General features: G+C 41.9%; 1 protein-coding gene across 1 annotated transcript; it reads right to left on the bottom strand.

Moving 5' to 3' along the window:
* Nucleotides 1-2,319: 2,319 nt before the first annotated feature.
* On the bottom strand, nucleotides 2,320-24,201 carry LOC143279876 (N-acetyltaurine hydrolase-like). The gene is made up of 8 exons (XM_076584165.1): nucleotides 24,091-24,201; nucleotides 21,571-21,733; nucleotides 18,754-18,826; nucleotides 17,556-17,667; nucleotides 13,888-14,043; nucleotides 11,470-11,634; nucleotides 9,910-10,127; nucleotides 2,320-8,645 (listed from the first exon to the last, which is right to left on the bottom strand). The coding sequence occupies exons 1-8, from the start codon at nucleotides 24,119-24,121 to the stop codon at nucleotides 8,508-8,510; spliced, it is 1,056 nt and encodes a 351-aa protein (XP_076440280.1). The 5' UTR covers nucleotides 24,122-24,201; the 3' UTR covers nucleotides 2,320-8,507.
* Nucleotides 24,202-24,235: the final 34 nt, after the last annotated feature.

Below are 24,235 nucleotides of genomic sequence, written 5' to 3'. Positions count from 1 at the left end.
ATGTACAAGCAAATGTGTGTATGCTGGGATGCACTTGCAATTTTTTTCAGTTAATTTTTCTTCTTAAATCTCTCTCACTTTCAGAATTCAGTTCCTCACAAACCACCTGAACAATGGCTTGTGAACATGTGGAGACAGACAGAGAGAGACAGAGAGAGAGAGAGAGAGAGAGAGAGAGAGAGAGAGAGAGAGAGAGAGAATTGTTGGCTGTAGAACAATGCGACTGGTTGTGTTCATTAGTGTTTTATGGAAAAGAGAAGCGAGAAAAATATGGACACTTCAAAAATGTAATCGTCTGTATCCATTCAGGACATTTTAATCGAAGAATTAATCCGAAGAAGATTACCGAGAAAAGAAGATGCGTTCAAAAGAAGACTTGATGGGGAGCTGAAGACAGGAAAAGAACCGGTAAAAAAAGAAGAGAGAACAGCGAAAGGGACAGTGGGTCACTTTTAGTTTGGGCCTCACTCACCACCTGTTCGGTAGTATGGGAAGCCCTATCAGTGACATCAGTACAAAAAACAATCACGTATACAGCCTGGTCAGTTACACTGGCTATGCAGGCTGTCAGATAAAGTCTCAGAAACACTATGCCCCCGCCGACATAGCTCGCTCGATCACTGGCCACTAAGCCTCTCGACCACAAGGTAGTGACCCCATGGGAAGAAGGCCAGCCTGACCCCCTCAGGGCCCGGAATGGAGAACGAGTTGGACTGACTGTTCTTGTACAAGAAAAAAAAAGAAGGAAAAAAAAAAAAAAAGAAAAGAAAAAAAAGAAGCAAGCAAGCATGCAAGCAATACGGTCATCTCTGTGGCTCCTCTACCAACCACACTTGACTCTGTGTGCTGGTGGTCCGCCTGGGAAGTGTCCGTATTGCCCTCTCTCGTGGGAACGAAGGTAAACTATTGGACTGGAAGACAAGAGAACGGTACTGGACTGATTTCATCCTTACTAATCCCCACCCCCTCACTCCTACCCCCACTCACACCAGTCTTTGGGTCTGGGAATCAGTTGTCAACGTTTCGTTGTTCGCGGGGTTGTGGTATAGTCCTGGGTGTCTGACGGTATGGGCGCGAGAGGTCCTTCTGGCGTCCCATAGTTGAGTTTGACTGAGGACCACAGATACAAAAAGGATCCCAAATGAGATATCAGTGTCCACGTTTAGGACCAAATCATGCTAGCTTGCACTCATAACGACAAGCTGTCGGTTCAATGCTGAGGGGAGCTGTGAAGATTTCGCTGTTTGGGGCAGGCGGAGGGAGAGTGGGTGTTTTTTTTAAATTTTTATGGAGACCTTTCGAGTGTACCGCATTTAGTTATGTACGCATACTCCCCCCCCCCCCCACCCTAATCTCCACAACGACTCATAAGCATTCACGTGTACTACTATTTGAGAAATGACAGAAAGGAGATGTGGGTACAAAAAAAAAGAAAGTACATGAACAGGAATTACCGTGACCATTGAAATCACACCACGAGATGGAAATGTGTTGAAGCTTCTCAACAAATCGATCTCCTGCTTTTGAAGAAATCACAGTTTTAACTATCCACATGCATCTTTTTTTTTTCACGTGCATCTTTTAATTTCGGTAAAAAGGCAGAAACAAAGAGAGGGATAGAAAAGAGGAAATTTCTAGCACAGAATTTCCGGAAGGCGGGGATGCTGTTTATACTGAAAGACCCCCGGCATCCCCACGGGGAAAGAAAATGAAGAAGAAAAAACAGATCACACAAAGAAAAAGATAAGGCAAAGAAAGGGTGATAAAAAAGGGGAAATTTCTGGCGGCGAACTTCCAGAAGGTGGGGTAAGGTCCCAGTTTATATCCACTGTGTCCAGGGCTCAGCATGGGAAGGTAGTGCCCAATCCTCTCCTTCCACCGTTCCAGCCTTGATGATGATGATGATGATGATGATGATGATGATGATATGGACACTTGCACAGCGCCCATTGTCAGTCAGAGACCAAACTCACAGTGCTTCACAAACACGGGGTCATTCACACAACAGGCTGCCTACCTGGGTAGAGCCGACTGACGGCTGCCAATGGGCGCTCATCATTCGCGCCCATCTGAAGTCAGGAACTCATTCACACCCGGATGAACTGAAGAAATTTGGAGTGAAGTGCCTTTCCCAAGGACACAACACCATGCCGAAACAGGGCCTCGAACCCTCATCACTGGTGAACACTGGATCACAAGTCCATTGACAAAGTGATTCTGCCATGGCTGCCACAGAAGGTGAGAATACCGGCTGAAACTGAAAGAACTCCTTACATTCCCAAAGGGAGAGGAGTGAGAGAAAGCAACCTTCAACAATAGTCACTTTTTCTAAGTTCTGTTTATTATTAACATGCTCAAGGGATAAAAAGACAAAAGATCAAATCAATTTCAGCGTTGATATGTTCATATTAATATCATGGCACTGTTTCTAAAGAAGCCAGGTACTGTATACAGCAGTATGTTCCTCAACATTAAAAAGAGGTAACAACACAATTCATAAAAACAAAAAAATATGATAATCCGTTGAATCAAGTGCAACTCTTAAAAATCAAGCATAATATTCATTTGATATTCAATATATATGGAAAAATTCTTTTATAAAAATTTAAGTTTTAGCCTGCCACCTGCAATACACATCCAAATTGTCATCTTCTGAAAGTTAAACAACAATCAAAATGCATAGGAATAAAAAATATTTTCCCAATTGATTACCTTTTAGCAATGCTCAACTTATCCAATATTAATTTGCATCATATCTATTCACAGAAAACATGTATGGGAGGTTTCAGTTTGTGAATATGATATTCATAAATGCAGACATTTACAACCACTATCATAAGTCCAATGCTTATTAATCAATTTTTGTGGTTTCAAATATGCCACATAAAACTATTTCAACAATGAACATTTACGCCTGTGAAATAATACTGTTTCAACAAGTGTCTCTTACAACAATAACATGAATAGTTTTTAAAGTACTATAAAGTTATTTCCAAGAGACTGTGAAAAATGACAACCCCATATACAGTAACTTATGGCATCCTAGTCTGTAACACAATAATCACATTAAGTGGGATGAAACCAAGATCAAGTTGAAGCTCTTTAACTTTTTCAATCTGTTTTAAGGTATTTTTCTGGAATTACCTTGCTTTTTCTGGACATGGGCTTTCCCCCACAGCAGCTTAATTCATTCATCTCTGGGTATAGTGATAGCAGCAGCATTTTTCATATATGGTATTGTGTGTTTGTCATCTTCACTACTGATATTTTCGAGGACTGTTTATTTATACGGTACGATAGGTGGTGTACACCATTTGGAATATTCTGCATGGAGTAATTTCTATTTGTCTTTTGTTCTTGTCCCATACAAAATCACTGGATTTATATATATATATATATATATATATATATATATATATATATATTTATTTTTAAATTATTTTTTTCCAGTTGGTTGATCCACAAGTATCCTTGTTTTGATAGCATTAAAATTTCAGCTCTTCTGCTCTGCCTGTCATCAATTTTTTGCATGAGATTTTTCATGAATTTCAGGCTACTGAAAAAGCTGTTGGCTGCATTGATTTTCGACATACTGGTTAAACTATAGGTAAGCTGAAACCCAAGGACTTTAAACTGTATAAAGGTTGTTTTGTTTAGTCGGGCAAACACATTATCATAAACCAACAAATAAATAAGATAGTAAACATCATCACCAACCACCAAGTACATAAGATAGTAAACAATAAATCACATATTTAAGACTTTTCCGATGTGACACTGTAACAGCAAAAGTTGATCACTGAAGCATTTGAAATAGCAGGCTTACTTTTGATTTCAAGGATTTTGAGATCTTCCATTTAAAAAAACAAACAAACAAACCATGATACAGGTAGTGGCCATCAACCCATGCACATCAATTTCAGAAATGCAATATTATTTAGTACCATGCTAAATTCAGCGAACAAAAGAAAAAAAAAGAAAAAAAGTGATGCACTTATTCCTTATTGTCCAGCCAACCACACAGGGCCATATCAGGACTGTCAAACCATACAAATGCTCAACGGCATCTACACAAAACTGTCACATCTACAAAAAAAACCCCACAAATACAAACCCATAATTCAGTTCATAACACAGTATCCCAACCATTTAGCTCCTTATCGCAAATAAGACAAGACCATGCTGAGGACGACAGCCCTTCCCCAAAAAAACACTACTTCAAAGCCAAACAAAAAATACATAAAAAAGGCCATGTTGGCAAATAACACTGCAAAGTGGGCAGCTAGTGACCATCCCAGTGTTTACATCTTGCTAACTAATCACCAGAGCAAAACAGCACAGACAGTTCATCACAGACTGCAGGAAATGAGAAAAAAAATGTCAAGGCTTGCTTGAAAAAAGAAAGGGGAATGGACTGGGAAGGCAGAAAAAGGAGACAACAGTGAAGAAAGAAAAAGGCAGAAACAAAGAGAGTGATAGACAAGAGGAAATTTCTAGCACTGAATTTCCTGAAGGCGGGGATGCTATTGATACTCAAAGACCCCTGACATCCCCACGGGGGTAAGTGATGCATTTAAAAATTTGAAATTGAACAATAAACTATATAACACAGTGTATTATGCTCAACCCTGCTCTCTACAACCACTCAGCAAATGACAACAACTGAGGCTCAACTGCACACACTTCACATTGCAAGAACAGCACTGTACTTCCTGAAGCATTTCTGCAACCAACGCATAGATATACATGTATGTTAAAATGTATGTATGCAGTGTGTGTGTGTGTGTGTGTGTGTGTGTGTGTGTGTGTGTGTGTAGTCACATTTTGGTGTATGTAACATAGACATAATGTTTTATGTTAACAAAAGCGTTTTTGTAAAGCACCTAGAGCAGATTTCTGGATAGTGTGCTATATAAGTATCCATTATTATTATTATTAACCAACGCCTCAAGTCAGAAACACGATTGTCAAATGACACAAGTATCTGTTTACCTGCAGGCATTTAACTTGTCTGCTGTCTTTGGTTTAGATGGTATTTTAATTGAAAATGTCACAATACAAATACACTGAATTTTAGTCTTTCCCTCCCTAAAGTCAGGAGTACTTTGTTAAACATTCAAAACAGCAGAAGGTTAAAAAACAAAACAAAACCAGGCTGCCAAATTATAAATGAAATTAACGATACCAATCTTGAAGATGCCAAATTATAATGTTAACAAAATTAACAACAGCAGTCTTGAACACAACAAGGCACTGGTAATACTTTCAAGTTTCAAGTTTTAATTATCCTTTCACTCCTACTGGAGTATAGAGGATTACTGCAAAATAATTTTCATACCCAGAACAAACATTTCCAAATACACAACAATGTCACATAAAAGCTGAGAAAACACAAATGTCATTTAACTCCAAAAGTATTGCTAGGCAACATTTTCAAATCTAATCATCTTACTTACAGCTAAAATGACTTTTTTGCCTCCTCTGAGCATATTACAAAAATTAAAAACCGATTTTGGAGACAAATATTTTTGTAGGAACATATCTATTTCGTAACTGATCATAATTGGGACATTCCATTATAAAATTAAACTCATCACTAATCACAGCATGTTACAAACCTTACAAAGCCGTAATTCTCATGGTATGCTTTTGTGTCTCCCTGTTTCTATTTCCAGCTTATGATTACTACTTCGAAATCTGAAGAAGCTGATAACGTAACGTGCACTGTTTCTGATTCAAAACTTTTCCCAGTCTCCCTTCCAGCCAAGCACTGCAGAGAGCAAACTGTTCATTCGACAATTATCATTAATTTAAACACACACACACAACAGCACACGCACTAAACAAAAAACCCACAAGAAAACCCCCCAAAAAGTCCATGGAAAACAGAAATGTTCATAGTCTGTGTTGTAAATACATTCAGACACATCTGTGCAAGGTTTTTAGAACACTTCTGTTTGTTCACTCACAGAAGTAAGTCTGAACACTTAAAACATCCCCTTCAGCTGGAAGCTACACAGTTCACATGGGAAGTTAACAATGCTCTCTTAGAGGCATGCTGATGTGCCAAAAAAAAAAGGGAGGAAAAAAGATGCTCCTTGACCTGCATGAAAACTGATGTGGGAAAAAAAAATCATTAAAAAAACCCCCAGTGATTGTTGTGTTGGTGGAAGCAAAGTATATAAAATTGTGTGGCTACATCTAAAAGAAAGAAAAGGCAAAAAAAAAAAAAAAAAAAAAAAAAAAAAGATTTTGTTTAACAATGGCTAGTGAATGAACGTTAACAAATGCAGCCATGTTGAAATAAGATTTCCAGATGTATATAAATGACAGCTACTGACGTCAATCTTTTTCTTTTTAGACAGCTGCAACAATGATTATATGCTGAAAGGCATGACAGTTAATACAGACATGATTTAAGATTTTTTTTTTTTAAGTACCTTCCTTTTCACAGTGAAGGATGCTGCCTTACTGAAGTACCATCTCGTACAGCACTTGACTCACCCACCAACATAGTTTGGCATGGCCTACAGGGGTCTGGCAGTATGTCCCTAATCCACCTCCCCCCAAATAAATTAACCCAATTCCATGCCAAAACCAACCCTCGAAATCCACAACAAAGGGTGGCACTGACATTGTTGCTTGCATAAAGTCCAGTCAACTGCAGAAGGCCGTATCAGGACTGCCCGACTGAATAGTCAATTGCATTAAACATAAAACTCTGTCACATCTGGAGAAAAATAAACAAATGGAAAACAACAGTAAAACAACATATTTCATGACATATTATCTTAACCATCAAGCTCCTTGATGCAAACAAAGACTAGACTGTGAACTTCTGCTTAATATACCATCCTCTGATTACTTATACTCTGTTTACTTATAAACTGTTAGAAAGGGTATTAAAAAAAAACCCCAACCATCAGCCACACAAAAAATTCATTAAAAAGGCCACACACGCAAATGACACTGCAGAATGGACAGCTAGTGCCCACCCCAGTGTTTATAATATCATTACCAAATCACCTAAGCAAAACAGCATAGTTAGAGAGAGTGACAAAAAAAGAAGAAAAAAAAAGAAAAAAAAAAGTGTCCAGCATTGCTGGAACAAAGAAAAGGAAAGGGGAACGGACTGTGAAGGAAGAAAAAAAACAAACGATGAAAGTAGAAACAAAGATACCAACAGAAAAAAACAAACGGTGGAAGTAGAAACAAAGATACCAACAGAAAAAAACAAACGATGAAAGTAGAAACAAAGATACCAACAGAAAAAAACAAACGGTGGAAGTAGAAACAAAGATACCAACAGAAAATACGTAAAAAATCCAAAAGGCGGGGATGCCGTTGATACTGAAGGACCTCTGCCATCCCACAGGAAGCTCAGTCACTTCACAGGATATCCCCTCTCACACAACTCACACAAAAGTCATCGTTAGAAAGTTTTCAGAATCATTTAACAACCTCCCTGAGAGAACTGTCCGTAAGAAGAAGAAGAAAAACAACAACAACAACACAAAAACAGTTGTTCTCAAATACCAAAAATGAAATAGGGATTGCACAATTTCTGAGACGCCAGACAGCACAGCTGACATTCCTACCACACCTCCCATCCACCAGTAAACCCATAAACCACCAAGAGGGTGGGTTTTTTTTTTTTTTTCATTGTTGTTTTTTGTTTTTACAAGGCAGGATAAATGACGAGAAGACAAATAGTCAATTCCTGGGAGAAACCTGTTCCATGCAGAAAGTGGCAAGTTATAGAAAACCTGTTCCATGCAGAAAGTGGAAAGTTATAGAAAACCTATTCTATGAAGAAAGTGGAAAGTTATAGAAAACCTGTTCCATGCAGAAAGTGGAAAGTTATAGAAAACCTATTCTATGAAGAAAGTGGAAAGTTATAGAAAACCTGTTCCATGCAGAAAGTGGAAAGTTACAGAAAACCTGTTCCATGCAGAAAGTGGAAAGTTACAGAAAACCTGTTCCATTCAGAAAGTGGTAAGTTACAGAAAACCTGTTCCTTGCAGAAAGTGGAAAGTTTTGAAAAAACCGGTTCCATTCAGAAAGCGGAAAGATATGAGGAAACTTTTTTGGACAATTTCCTGCTTCTTACATTGATGCAAATTTGCAACCTTGATTGTACTGGTTTCTAAAGCAATGTAACCTTCACTGCAACATGGAAAAAAGTTCAGTTCAGTTCAGGTACTCAAAATCCATAAACGGTACACCACATCTGCTAAGCAGATGAATGACCAGTAGTACAACAACGCGCTTATTCAGGCCTTGAAAGAGAAAACAATATCAAAGCTTTATTTTCTTTACTTCTTGTAGTTATTAGAGCACTTATAACTCCTGTGTGTGTGTGTGTGTGTGTGTGTGTGTAAGTGTTTCTTGTTGCTTTTTTCCTATCTTTATATAGGTTAAAAAAAATCTGAGTAGCATGAAAAAAAAAAAAGTACCATCACCAAAATCAGCCATCTGATACAGTTTCACAATATTCCCCGTTTCAATCATTTCATGAAGGTCAGCCACTCCGCAGGGTTGTGGTTCAGAATGACCTTGACCTCTTCCTCAGTGAAGCCGCGTTGTTTCATTTTGGGCACCACGTTCTCCAGGATGTGAGTGAAGCCATGGCCTCCATACTTTTTCTGCAACACACAGAGAAGCACACACAAACATTCGTGAATTCTTGCTTTTTTATACACGGTCACTGACATGTGCAATGGGTGCAACAGCCGAATGGCAAGATCACTGGACATTCAATCTGAGGATACTGGGTTTGAATCCTGGTGTCGGCCCCACACGGTGGAGGTTTTTCTGATCTCCCAAGACCCTCAGACTGGAAGTCCAATGCTTTAATCACTCACCTGCTGCATCCATCATGATGACAGCCGAAACCCTATTTCTTTTAATCTAATCCTTTTTGAGGCGATACAACTGAAAATGAAATACACTTTCTTTTTGTATGTCCGAAGAATACCGAATTGAGACATGAGTTAATACCGCTCAAATACTTCATAAGCCCATCATTGTCCAGACTCTCTTCTATCTTAACTAGTGAAAATACTGAAACAATCTTGAAACTGTTGATGTATATCTATAAAATACTTAATCTGAGGCAAAATGCCTGAATGATATAAAAATCAAATGTTGCATAATACATTTTGCTGTGACTCCTGTTGTTATGGGCCAGAGGCCTGACAATTAAAAAAGAAAAAAAAAAGCTTCTCCAGCTTCTGTAGTCCATAAAGTAATTTTCTGCAACTGTACTTAAAATATTAATTCAGATACTCATGATTTCAGCCTCCAAATACCTGGTTTCCCCCAACTCACCATTCATTGCCCCCTCCCCTTTCTCTCCTAAATGATAACATTCACATGTCAAAATCAACAGTCTGACAAAGTGTCGTCAATCATCAGTGTATGTGACAGGACATGAAACACAGCACATTCACTTCCTCTGACAGGCGCAACAGCCGACTGGTTAAAGCCTTGGACTTTCAGTCTGAGGGTCCCTGGTTCGAATCTCGAAAATGGCACCTGATGGGTAAAGGGGGGAGATTTTTCCTATCTCTCAGGTCAACATATGTGCAGACCTGCTTGTGCATGAACCCCATTCATGTGTATACGCAAGCAGATGATCAAATGCGCACGTCTAAAGATCCTGTAATCCATGTCAGCGTTCAGAGGGTTATGGAAACAAGAACATACCCAGCATGCACACCTCAAAAACGGAGTATGGCTACCTACATGCCTACAGTCATACACGTAAAAGCCCACTCGTGTTCATACGAGTGAACATGGGAGTTGCAGCCCACGAACGAAGAAGAAGCGAAGATCCTCTTCTTCCTAACGTCACACTGATCTCATTTCACCAAGGTTAAGGGGCCAACACTTCTCAGAGGAGTTTACCAGTCTGTGTTTGGTGTGGATGTCATGGGCCACAAGGACTCTCCTGCCATAGCCACTGTCCAGCAAGGCACGGATGAAGGCGATGCGCTGAGCGTCACTGGGCATGTCCACCTCTTTGCACAGCTGATAGTGTGAAACCTCAATCCCGAACAAATCGTATTCGCAGTAGCATCCCAGCTTGGCAAACTCCAGGAGCTTCTCTGTGGAGAGGAAGGTTCCTGAAAACAAGCGTCCACATTTAGTCGCTTGTATAATGATGCTCGGCTGGTCTGGTGACGTTCTCTGGTATGGCAACATGCATGGGTTGTCGTGACGTATGCCTTTTTGTCAGTGTGTGGATGTGCATACAGATGAATGTGCAAGTGTGTGTGTGTGTGTGTGTGTGTGTGTGTGCGTGTGCGTGAGTGTGTGTGTGTGTGGGCATGTGCATGTGTGTGAGTGTGTGTGATTGTGTGTGTGTGTGTGTGTGTGTGTGTGTGTGTGTGTGTGTGTGTGTGTGTGTGAGTGAGTGAGTGAGTGAGTGAGTGAGTGAGTGAGTGAGTGTGTGTGTGTGTGTGTGTGTGTGTGTGTGAGTGAGTGAGTGAGTGAGTGAGTGAGTGAGTGAGTGAGTGTGTGTGTGTGTGTGTGTATGTGTGTGTGTGTGTGTGTGTAAGTGTATGGATACAGGCATGTACACATGTTTGTATTCCTTAAGTTGCTTGTGTGTTTTCTTCTTTCTTTCTTTCTTTACATCAATGTATACACAATACACAAAGACATACCTAACACAGTTTATCAAAAGTACTGGTGTATTGGCTGTGAAATCTATAATACACTGTGCTTTCATTGTGTTTTTTTCTTCTTTTTTTTGTTGTTGTTGTTGCTGCTTTTTCATAAAATCTGGTCAAAACTCATGTTTTATTAAATGCCATTTAATGTTTTCAGACTGTCAAAAATGAGCACAAACATGAGACTACAAGTGGTTCTCACTAAGGGTTTTCAGATCGTCAACAAACAGGTACAAAACACAAAGTCTTTTTAAAAAATCTCATTTCCTCACTGCAGTTTCATCATCTTTTCACACGTCAAAAAAAGATCACTTGACATTAACTAAATAACATGTACCAACATATACACACAGAGAGTTAGAAACATGCATACAAATACACATAAATCACACACACACACACACACACACACACACACACACAAACACAGACAGACAGATACACACACACACACACATATATATATTCATATAATATATATATTCAAACACGCAAACAGACACACAAAAATGACACACACACATAGCTTTAGACACAGACACAGACACACACAGAGATTCAAATACACACACACACACACATGCATACTCATGGCAAACACACACACACTCACACACAAGCTCAAACACATTTATAACAAACAAGAAACACACACATACACATCCAGATATAACAAACAAGAAACACACACATACACATCCAGATACATAAAGACACACACACTCAACAGACACACACACACACACACACACACACACACACACACAGAGCCTGAGACAGGAATAATACCCACTGTCGAGATGCGACATGACAGTTTTCTCAGCAATCCCACCAGACTCCAGGAAAATGCGCATGATCTCATGGGGAGCTTCAGGGTTACGCCCTGGATGGATGATGACAGGACTCCCCAGCTCACTCTGCACTGCTGCCGCACTCCTCAGGGAGCGTTTCTCAAAGTCTGCAACAAGACACACACAGGGGATAGGACTTAACACAATGTGGTAGTGGTAAACACAGCTGACTTATGAAAAAACACAAAATGGTTTTAAACAAATGACGGGCGTCGCAGCCGAGCGGTCAAAGCGTTGGAATTTCAATCTGAGGGTCCCGAATTCGAATCTCAGTAACGGCGCCTGGTGGGTAAAGGGTGGAGGTTTTTCCGATCTTCCAGGTCAACATATGTGTAGACCTGCTTGCGCCTGAACCTCTTCCATGTGTATACGTAAGCAGAAGATTAAATACGCAAGTTAAAGATCCTGTAATCCATGTCAGCGCTGGGTGGGTTATGGAAACAAAAACATACCGAGCATGCACACCCCTGAAAACGGAGTATGGCTGCCTATATCGTGTGGTAAAAACGGGAATACACGTAAAAGCCCACTCGTGTACATACGAGTGAACGTGGGAGCTGCAGCCCATTACCGAAGGAAGAAGAGAAGATTCAAACACACTACAACAAGAGTGATCAGGATCCAGGGCCCTATATCAGTATGGTGGTGTGTTCTCGGGAAAGGCACTTGACTCTGAACTTCGTTTCCTCACTCTACCCAGGTGTGATTGTAGTGCCTGATTTCTGTTGGGGAAGGTTCAACTGACTGGGCCCCCCCACCTTCCTGTGCTGAGCCCTGGCCACAGTGGACATGATACCACCGCCTTCCTGTGCTGAGCCCTGGACACAGTGGACATAATTCCACTTCCTTCCTGTGCCCAGCCCTGGACACAGTGGACATGATACCACTGCCTTCCTGTGCCGAGCCCTGGACACACTGGACATGATACCACCGCCTTCCTGTGCCAAGCCCTGGACACAGTGGACATGATACCACCACATTCCTGTGCCAAGCCCTGGACACAGTGGACATGATACCACCACATTCCTGTGCCAAGCCCTGGACACAGTGGACATGATACCACCACATTCCTGTGCCAAGCCCTGGACACAGTGGACATGATACCACCACATTCCTGTGCCAAGCCCTGGACACAGTGGACATGACACCACTGCCTTCCTGTGCTGAGCCCTGGACACAGTGGACATGACACCACTGCCTTCCTGTGCTGAGCCCTGGACACAGTGGACATGACACCACTGCCTTTCTGAGCTGAGCCCTGGACACAGTGGACATGATTCCACTGCCCCCGTGGTATTTACTTACAATTTACATCCTAAGAATATATATGATAGTCAGTCATGTCCAACCATGACCATCAGAGCAGCAGAGGAGGCAACTGCTGTCCCGACTATCTGGGCCAGAATTTGATTATAGAGGAGAGTGTCTTGTCCAAGTCACATCCCCACTCTCTTGGCCAAGAGGGCTTTAGGACAGTCGGCACTGGGATGGTTCCCAAAGGCCAACAAGCTCCCATAAACTGCAGCACTAAGAATACGATAGAATGTACTGTGTTAGTTGTAAAGATAATCTCTCTGTAAAGCGTTCAAAAACGTTCACCAGTCAGTCTCATAAACACAAAGAAAACACCTGTAGCTAGGAGTTGCCCACAAGCATGTGCACACAAACATACTTAAACACCCCGCACCATGTTCACAGCTAAACATGGGTCAACTTTTGTGTCTGATGCTAATTCCCGCCTCACCCCCCAAAACACCCCTTTCCTTGACTTACAGTGTAGAACTCTAAATGAATCCGAAATGTACAGTTACATAAATATTTGAATCTGTCCATTTATCTTTCTCTTCACAAGTTGACCACCTTCCTCTTTTTGATATGTACAGAAAGTTAAACATGTCAGTTTTGTGGGGAAAATATAAGTATCTAAGAGATCAAAGAGACACCCATGTACACAACACACACACATAGAAAATACACAGACCACACATACAATGCACACACTGCACACATAAACACACACACATAGAAAATACACATACCACGCATACAATGCACACACTGCATACATAAACACACACGCAAAAACACCACATCGTCCTACACACACACACACACATACAAACACTATACAACACACACACATACAACACACCCACGCACAACACAAACACACACCACATACAACACTAACACACACACACTAACACACACATACACAAACACACACCACACACAACACTAACACACACACACACACAAACACACACCACATACAACACTAACATACACACACAACACGAAAACACACACACACATATAACACACACACACACACACACATACATACAACACACACACACCTGTCAGAGGCCAGGTACAGCCCACCTCCCCGATGACTCCACAGCAGATGTCCGTCCCATCCGCTCCACTGCAGATGTTCTCCCGGGTCTGAGCGGCCAAGGCCTCAACCGACATCTGTTTGGTGGACTCGGTTTGAAACCCATCCACATAGAACCCTGGAACAGCAACATCAAACACTTACATACACAGAGATGCCAGCCCAAGTGAGAATCAGAATCAGAATACCTTTATTATCTCGTAGAGAAATCAAGTGTGGTGAAGTCTGTGATACATACAAATTAAAAGCAAAATGGTAAAATTTGGCACACAACATATACATAACAAAATAACACTCAACTCAGTCATAGCAAAGCAAGCTCGATAACTTTCCATCATTTAAAACACACATACACCTGTGCACACACACACCTGCCTGTATGCAAGCACCCAAGCACACTTATTGGACATTCACATGCACAAAGTATCAAATGAATATAGTGGTGAAATCAATATAAATAAATACTAATCTGTAAAACATACAACCAAATTTCAAACAAACATGACACAGGAGCATCAACCAAAGGCACATAAACATCCATTCAAGTCATAAAAGCATCAAATTATTATCATCACTAAGATCAATATTCCTATAGTAAAATTAGACAATCTCAGCTCAAAATCAAACTCAGAAAATCAAGGTCAATTAAGAAAATTAAAAGAATTTTTTTAGAAATAATAATAAACAATTATAAAAAAAAAAAAGATAAAAAAAGCCAAGTGTTTGTAGGAACAATCATGAAATTTGGTAGGAACATTTAGAATTTTGGAGGAACATTTAGAATCTGGCAAGAACATTTTGAATTTGGTAGGAACATTCCGAATTTGGCAGGAACATTTTGAATTTGGTAGGAACATTCTGAATTTGGTAGGAACATTCTGAATTTGGTAGGAATTTGGTAGGAACATTTTGAGTTTGGTAGGAACATTCTGAATTTGAATTTGGTAGGAACATTCTGAATTTGGTAGGAACATTCTGAACATTCGGACACTGAGCCACATAAGCAATCCACCAGACACAGGTGCTGTTTGACCGAGACGCAACTTGATTCAGTCACGCTATGTCTTGTTCGGGCAAACGATTAAGCTCATTGGTCCACTCAACGCTGTTTCAATGTAATAGCGCACGCGATTAGCTGAGCATCATCATGTGAGACCAAGGTTAGTAGTGACTGCCCTGGCCTTGTGACTGATACGTCTAGAGCGTCTGGGTAATGATACAACACGAAAGCAAGTGACCATGCTGTGTAGTCAAAAATGAATTTGTCGGAACAATTTTGAAGTTGGCATAATGTCAGAACAAATTGCGATCCAACATAACCAAATATGGCGAAGTCCTAACAGCTGGCAACTCTGCCCTGGCACTTTCCTTGTACGCTTGCCCACCCCAAAATCACTACCTTCAGAAGCAAATCAGGAACAAACTGAAATTTTCAAGAATCTTCAGGAATACATTGCATTCTTTTTTTTTTTAATTCAAAGTGATGATGACAGCCACCATGACTGATGGGGTATTTGCACTTGTTGAGAGTGCACAAACTAAGGTCCCCCCCCCCCCTCCCTTACCCCCCACCCCCCCCCTTTCCTGTCCTTGTGAATACTGTACGTAACGTTTTTGTTTTTCCTGATAATTCTGGTGGCACTGATTTTGTTGGATTCACCCCTGTTGTTTCTTTAATAGCTGTAACGTGCCATCTGCGGTCACTGATTTTTACCTGCTTCAATAACAAATATGGCCATTCCGGAACAGTGGTCATGTAAGCACTTAAAGCAAAAATGGCTGCCGGAAAAAGAGGGCGCTAGCCAGCGAGACAAAGGGGAGGTTACCTACTTCCGGGAGGTTATCGGCCGTAGTACTTTCGTTTTCTCCGCATAGGCGGATAGTAGTTTGCACAGGACAGGAATGTCAGACCCCTGCCGGAGTCTGCACTAGTTGGGTCACGGTTAAGTATGTGTAATTAAATGCAAATTACAAAATAAAAATCTAAAAGCATCTCTTCCCTTCATTCCCACTCATATACACACTGCCTCTGCCTCTCCTCTTTTTCACACACAGGATCAATGGGTGCTACAGCTGAGTCGTCAAAGCAGTGGTCCTCTAATGCTAGGGTCCTGGGTTCAAATCCCGGCTGGATCTTTTGGGTAAAGGGCAGAGATTATTTTGACCTCCCAGGTCAACAGATGTGCAGGGTCTGAACTCCTTTCATGTGTGTAACACACGCTGAACATCAAACGCCCACTTTAAAACATCATGTCATCCATGTCAGTGTTTGGTGGCTTCTGTAAACACAAACACAACCAGCAAACACCCTTTCCCCACTCCCCCACCAAGCAAGGCAGCCTGAAAGGAAGGGTTAAAAACACCTAAACGGGTCAAGGCCCAATCACAGATACTGGTATGAGGTAAAGTAACAATTCCAGTACATAAATGGATGCTCCGCATCCAACAATCCAAAACAATCAAAAACAAAGAAAAAACAGCAACCCACAAACAGTCAGGCACACACACAGAAAGAAGCTGTGACAGTTCATGGTATCTGATCCAGTCAGATGCACACTAACACACACACAGAGACAGTAGCCGTGACGATCCAAGGTATCTGATCCAGTCACATGCACACTGACACACACACAGAGACAGTAGCCGTGACGATCCAAGGTATCTGATCCAGTCACATGCACACTGACACACACACAGAGACAGTAGCCGTGACGATCCAAGGTATCTGATCCAGTCACATGCACACTGACACACACAGAAAGTAGCCGTGACGATTCAAGGTACCTGATCTGGTCACATGCACACTGACACACACAGAAAGTAGCCGTGACGATTCAAGGTATCTGATCCGGTCACATGCACACTGACACACACAGAAAGTAGCCGTGACGATTCAAGGTATCTGATCCAGTCACATGCACACTGACACACACAGAAAGTAGCCGTGACGATTCAAGGTACCTGATCCAGTCACATGCACACTGACACACACAGAAAGTAGCCGTGACGATTCAAGGTACCTGATCTGGTCACATGCACACTGACACACACAGAAAGTAGCCGTGACGATCCAAGGTATCTGATCCAGTCACATGCACACTGACACACACAGAAAGTAGCCGTGACGATTCAAGGTATCTGATCCAGTCACATGCACACTGACACACACAGAAAGTAGCCGTGACGATTCAAGGTACCTGATCCAGTCACATGCACACTAACACACACACAGAAAGTAGCCGTGACGATCCAAGGTATCTGATCCAGTCACATGCACACTAACACACACACAGAAAGTAGCCGTGACGATCCAAGGTATCTGATCCAGTCACATGCACACTAACACACACACAGACAGTAGCCGTGACGATCCAAGGTATCTGATCCAGTCACATGCACACTAACACACACACAGAAAGTAGCCGTGACGATCCAAGGTATCTGATCCAGTCACATGCACACTAACACACACACAGACAGTAGCCGTGACGATCCAAGGTATCTGATCCAGTCACATGCACACTGACACACACAGAAAGTAGCCGTGACGATTCAAGGTACCTGATCCAGTCACATGCACACTAACACACACACAAACACACACAAAGTAGCTGTGACAATTCATGATACCTGATCCGGCGACAATGTGAACGCCAGTCACCGTGGACAGTTTCTGCAGAAAGGCCACGTCTCGACCCAACCCTGTGCTGGAATTCTCCACGATTCCCTGCCCTCCAAGGCTCTACTCCACATCAAAACAAAAAACAAAAATGGAAACAATAAAACAAAACACCCCACAAGCACTTGAAAAAACAACAACAAAAAACACGGATGTGTAATTTCCCCATGAAGATATGCAGTGCTTTTGGGTCAAATCTTCAAGAAACAAGATATCAAAAACAAATTCACACATGAAATTTCAGATGCCCTCCTCCCCATCCATCATCGCGCCTTAATTTTAGCCCAATCTCTTAATCGAACCATGTAATTGTGTGACCTGGTTGAAGACAAAATTTGACAAAAAACAAGAATGCCAGAGAATCGACAGACAGACAGAAAATACAAAAAAAACTTAGCCGTATGAAGAGCACAGGAACAGGAGTCATAATGGCTGCCGGAAAAAGAGGGCGCTAGTCAGGGGGGGCAAAGGGGAGGTTACCTACTTCCAGGAGGTTATCGGCCATAGCTACATTCGTTTTCTCCGCATAGGCGGATAGTAGTTTGCATAGGACAGGAATGTCAGACCCCTGCCGGAGTCTGCACTAGTGGGTCATGGTTAAGTATGTGTAATTAAAAACAAATTCACACATGAAATTTTAGGTGCACTCCTCCCCATCCATCCCGAAAGGTGTTTTTACTTGGTTAGTTTTCTTTGGCCGCTTGATTGATCATTTGTTCTCTCTCTCTCTCTTTTATCATTTTTTTTTTTTAAACTGCTTAATGATATTGATGGCAATACAGAACACAGGCAGAAATGAACAGGGTCTTTACACGTATATACAAGATCAAAATATGCCCATTAAAGAATCTGTGATCATATCAGCTATTAGTGGATTATGGAAACAAAAAAAAACCCAGCATGCACTCCATAAAAAACAGACTATGGCTGCATGCATGGCAGGATTAAAAATGGTCATGCAAGTAAAAGCCCACATGTACATGCATAACAATGTGGGAGTAAGCTCACAGATGCTAAAGCAGAAGCATCCCACACTCTGTGCCGACCTTGTAATCATTCATTTCTGGCACAACGGATTCACTCTCCTGACACATGATGCTGCCAAAGCACAACTGAAACCCATCACACACTCCACCAGTCCATGCTGACCTTGTAATCCTTCATTTCTTGCACAATGGTTTCATTCTCCTGCAGAAAGTTCAGGTTGGGCTTGTAGCTGTACCTGCAATAAACAAAGCTTCAAGTGAACAAATGACCGGTCTGCATGACATTCTGATTCTGGTCAATTTTAGACCATTTCAACATATCTACTCCTTTTCCCAAGGTTAATCTGACAGTTTTAATGTATATAAATCTTCTTTTCTTTTTGTCAGCAATGAAATTGTAGAGATGCGGTATTCTGGTGATGAGCATAACAGTTAAACAGTTACACACTGAAGCAACAGGGCAGAATTGGTAAGGCACCGGACTTCTGATTGGTGTTCACCAGTGACCAGGGTTGGGGGACAGCGTTTCAGTATTTCTCCTCTCTCCACCCAGATATGAAAGGTATCAGGCTTCGGCTGGGGAAAGTTTAACAGGGAGGTGGGAGAGGACTGAGTCCCCGCATTCCTATGCTGAGCGCTAGACTCAGTGAAAATGAAATCACTGCTCCAATGGCCATAGGACGCTGTGGGATGTTTTACCTGAACCTAGCACATGGGTGGGTGGGAATAATGGGTTTCTGTTATCCTGAAAAGTTTGAGGCCAGGGTACAGGGATTGCTGTAAACAAAGCTTGGCGTCTTAATACTGAAATAAGGTGAAATCAATGATAGAAAAAAAAAATCACCAAAATGCCAATACAGAAATCCATAAAATACTGAAATACTAACATCCATGCACTGACAATAAAGTTTTTTTCCAGTCTCCCTGAACAACTTGTGTGCAGACACTTGATACTGCCTACACTTGCACACAATCTGTACACACATGTTAGAAATGCCATATTCTGTGTCAGCGTTTCGTGGATTATGGGAACAGTAGAAATTTGTGCCATATGTGTGATCATATCTTCTGCAGCCAATGAATACAGAAACCAGACTCGATTTTTAACATATCATACAATTAACCAGAAACAACATCCCTGAAATGGCCTCTTTGCAGTCGGATGAGCTACAAGCAACATGATCTCAACCAGACATATACACTTACTCTTGCTCCAAAATTGATTTCTAGCAACAACATGTAAAGTTACTTTTGCTAAAATTGATTCTTATTTGAGTATACTTGATGTGCTGTAATTGAAAAAAGAAAAAAAAAATTGAGAGAGGAGACTGAATATCAATCATTTTCACACACAAAGAAATACAGGTTTACAATGGTCTCCCTCCACCTCCAATATGTTCTTACTCTTCTTGCCCTTGTTGCGATCATTTTTCATTAAAAACTGATGGAACTATTTAACCAAAGACACTAACTGTTTAAATTAACTAAAGTGATGATTTTTTTTCAGAAAAAACATGCATAGCTACATACATACAGAAACACTATAAAAACAATCACACACACACACACACACACATGGAAACACACATTTATACATGTACATGCAAACACATACTTACAAACATGCAGATACACAAGTAAAAAAGAAAGAAGTAAAAACAGAAAACTCCACACACACACACATGTATACAAATCATCTAATCAAGCCCAAGTTGTCTGTGTACGTAAAAACGCACAGATCATTTGTATTGAGGATTCTGGTGATTCCAGCCCAAGTTGTCGATATACTGACACACTCATAGATCAAATGCATAACGGGTTTTGACTAATCCAGTCCAAATTGCCCATACACAGACACACTCACACAAAGGTAGATGAAATGCATTATGGGTTTTGACAAATCCAGCCCCAGTTGCCCATACACAGTCACACTCACACACAAAAGAGATCAAATGCATTTCAGGTTCTGACAAATCCAGTTCATACACAGAAACACACACACACAGACATACACAGATCATATGCATTACAGGTTCTGACATATCCAGCCCAAGTTGCCCATACACAGACACACAGATCATATTCATTACAGGTTCTCAGGATTCCAGTTAAAGTTACCCCCCCCCCCATCCACCCACACAGACATTCACAGATCATATGCATTATGGGTTCTGATGGACCCAGCCCAAGTTACGCATACACACACACACTCACACACAAACAGATCAAATGCATTACCGGTTCTGACAAATCCAGCCCAAGTCACCCATAAACAGACACACTCACAGATCATATGCATTACATTTACAGATTCTGACAAATCCAGCTGAAGATGCCCATATACAGACACACAGAGAGATCAAATGCATTATGGGTTCTGACAAATCTAGTTCACATACAGACACACTCACACAAACAAACAGATCAAATGCATAACAGATTCTGACGAATCTAGCCCAAGTTGCCCAAACACAGACACACACACACACACACACACACACACACACACAGAGATCAAATGCATTACAGGTTCTGATGATTCCAGCCCAAGTTGCCCATACACAGACACACTCACACACAAACAAATCATATTCAGCACTGGTTCTGACAAATCCAGATCACACACTCACAGATCATATGCATTATGGGTTCTGACCAATCCAGTTCAAGTTGCCCATATATACAGACATACTCACACACACACAAATCAAATTCATTATGGGTTCTGACAAATCCAGCCCATACAGACGCGCTAACAAACAGATCAAATGCATTACCGGTTCTGACAAATCCAGCCCATACACACACACTCACAAACAGATCAAATGCATTACCGGTCCTGACGATTCCAGCCCAAGTTGCCCATACACAGACACACTCACACACACAAACAAATCATATGCATTACAGGTTCTGAGGAATGCAGCCCAAGCTGCCCATACACAGACATAGTCACACACAAACAGATCAAATGCATTACGGGTTCTGATGGATCCAGCCCAGGTTGTTCATGGTGAAGGGCATCTCAACCTTGTCCTGGTCACGGGCTGTGCTGGGTGGCGTGAAGAAACGGTCTGCCTGCAGCATCAGGTGTTCATGGGTCAGCGTCAGCCCCATCTGTGCTGGCTCTATCAGCCCACACACTGTGTGCAGGCAACACAGAAACAAGGCAAGGAATTGGTAATGTGAATTCCATGGTCTGTGTGTAAAATTAAATTGAAAAGAGTATTTAAAAAAAAAGAAAGAAAAAAAGAAGTGAATTACTTCTCAGATGTCTTTTACTATCCCCCCATCACCTTTTTTTACATTAATTTTTTTTTTTATTAGTTTTCTATTCATTTCAACATTATACCATAATCATTTCTATTTACTCAGGATCTCTCTAATCAGTTTTACAGTTTACCTACTTTCAGGGATTTGTTGATCCATAATGTGTGTGTGTGTGTGTGTGTGTGTGTGTGTGTGTGTGTTGTATTAATGTGTTTGACCACTCAATGAAGTTGAATGCTTTAAATTGCAGGCTCGTTCCTTGATGCTAGTCCTACCTCCAGTCAACCCTGAGTTTTTTTGCTGGAGTAATGAAAATTATGCCAGGCACATTTGAGGACAGTGGAAATAAGCATGAACCACGGGCTTCTTGTGTTCCTGTGATACTCCTTCTTCTTCTTCTTGGGTATAGGCAGCCAACATTTACATCAAGACGAATCAGCCACACTTTTCACTTAGGAAAAAGCTTCCCGCTCCGGTCGGATGAGCGCATGTCATAGTTTTCTAGTCCACAGGGGTGTTGCCAGGTCTGTTTCCGAATTGGTGGTGGAGGGGAGAGGGGGGAGGGGGGAGGGAAGGGGTTAGTGGAGGCATGCCATCCTGGCCTGGAAGGCAGCTAGGGATGGCATCGACACAGTCTCTGCAGGAAGGCTATTCCACTCCGGTATGGTCCTTGGGAAGAAGGATTTGTGGCGATAGTCTGTGCGGTTCTGTGGGACGTTGTAGTGGAGGTTGTGGGAGCGCCTTGAAGAGTGTTTTCTGGCGCTGACTTGACGGAAGGGAGGTGCTGGGAATTGATGCAGGCCTTGCCGTGGTGGATTTTGTAAAACATGGTGAGTCTCGCTGTTTTCCTGCGAGTCTGCAGCGTTGGCCATTCTAGATCGCTGAGCATATTTTCAACGCTGGAGGTTTGTCAGAATCGGTGCGAGACCCACCTTGCTGCCTGCCGCTGGATCTTTTCCACTGCCTCAACGTTTTCTTCAGTGTAGGGATCCCATACCATTCCAGCATATTCCAGTATGGGTCGCACCAGTGCCTTGTATGCAGCCTGCTTAATGGACTTGCTGTTAAGTCTGATGTTTCTTCTGATGAAGCCTTGGGTTTTGTTTGCCTTTTTAGTGATGTTGGTGATATGGGGCTTCCAGTCCAGGTCATGCGTGATCGTAACGCCCAGGTATTTTGCCTGGGATTCCTCCTGGAGCATATGGCCATGGAGCTGGTAGTCGTGGTGGAGGGTAGTCCGGCGTCTAGTCATATGAACTGTGGTGCACTTCTGAGGGTGGAAGGACATTTTCCACTTCTTCTCCCAGGTGACAAGTTTGTTGAGGTCTTCCTGTTGGATTTTCTGGTCTTGCGCTGAACAAACACTCGTATGACAGGCCGTGTCATCCGCAAAGAGCCTTGCTGTTGAGGTCAGACCAGTCGGCAGGTCATTGATATACAGTAGGAATAGAGTCGGGCCAAGAAGTGAGCCCTGTGGTACCCCTGACTCTACTGGGGCAAACTCTGATTTTGAGTTTGACCCAATGACGACGACGGACTGTTTCCTGTCCCGTAGGAAATCCTCAATCCATGCACTGATCTGGCCGCAGATGCCAAGGTATCGAAGTTTGTGGATGAGTAGGCTATGACTCACCTTGTCAAAGGCTTTACTGAAGTCTAAGACCAATAAGTCTTCCTGCTTTCCATCTTCAAGCGCTTTGGAGGCCTCATCGACAAAACCCAACAGTTGCGTCTCACACGAGTGGGCGCGACAGAAACCGTGCTGTTCCTTGCTGACTTTGCTGGTGTGAGGAAGTTGACAGAGACCAACCACCAAACTGCTGGCCACCCACTTTTTCATACCCACTCAGCAAGACTTCAACGCTGTACTTTATCAAACGTTCGTCAGGAACCCAGTCCTTGCCAAGGGAGAATAAGATCTGTGTGCACAGTGAAATCTGCATGGCTTCAAACGGATGCAATTTAACCTTGTAACATTTGACAGATCGCTGGTCTGAAGTGGTTGTTGTTGTTTTTCATGATTATTCATCCTCGGTGGGTGCTCCATGCTGCTTTGAATGAAGCAAGAAAGAATATTGTTGTTGTTGTTTTAGTAGTGCACTGGGCATGGACTTAAACGTCCGTGTGCACCAGGCCCGTTTCGAGCAATTACTGCGCACGTTCTGTATAATTCCTGTCTCCTTTTCTGTCACTTGATTTATTTTATGCTTGTCGGTGCATTCGGTCTTACCTGTCTGAATCTTGTTCTTGCGGTCTGTCATTGTCGGTTCTCGGGTCGGTGTGAGGCCCACAAAGTTTTGACATGAACTTAATTATAATTGACTTTTGATTCCGCTTTCAGAGTTATACCCCTTGACGAGAAAAGCATCGAAAGT

This window comes from Babylonia areolata, chromosome 3 (genome assembly GCF_041734735.1).
Source record: "Babylonia areolata isolate BAREFJ2019XMU chromosome 3, ASM4173473v1, whole genome shotgun sequence".
NCBI lineage: Eukaryota > Metazoa > Mollusca > Gastropoda > Neogastropoda > Buccinidae > Babylonia > Babylonia areolata.
Note: the sequence above shows the minus strand (reverse complement) of the source record. Positions and strands in the feature narration are given on the sequence as shown.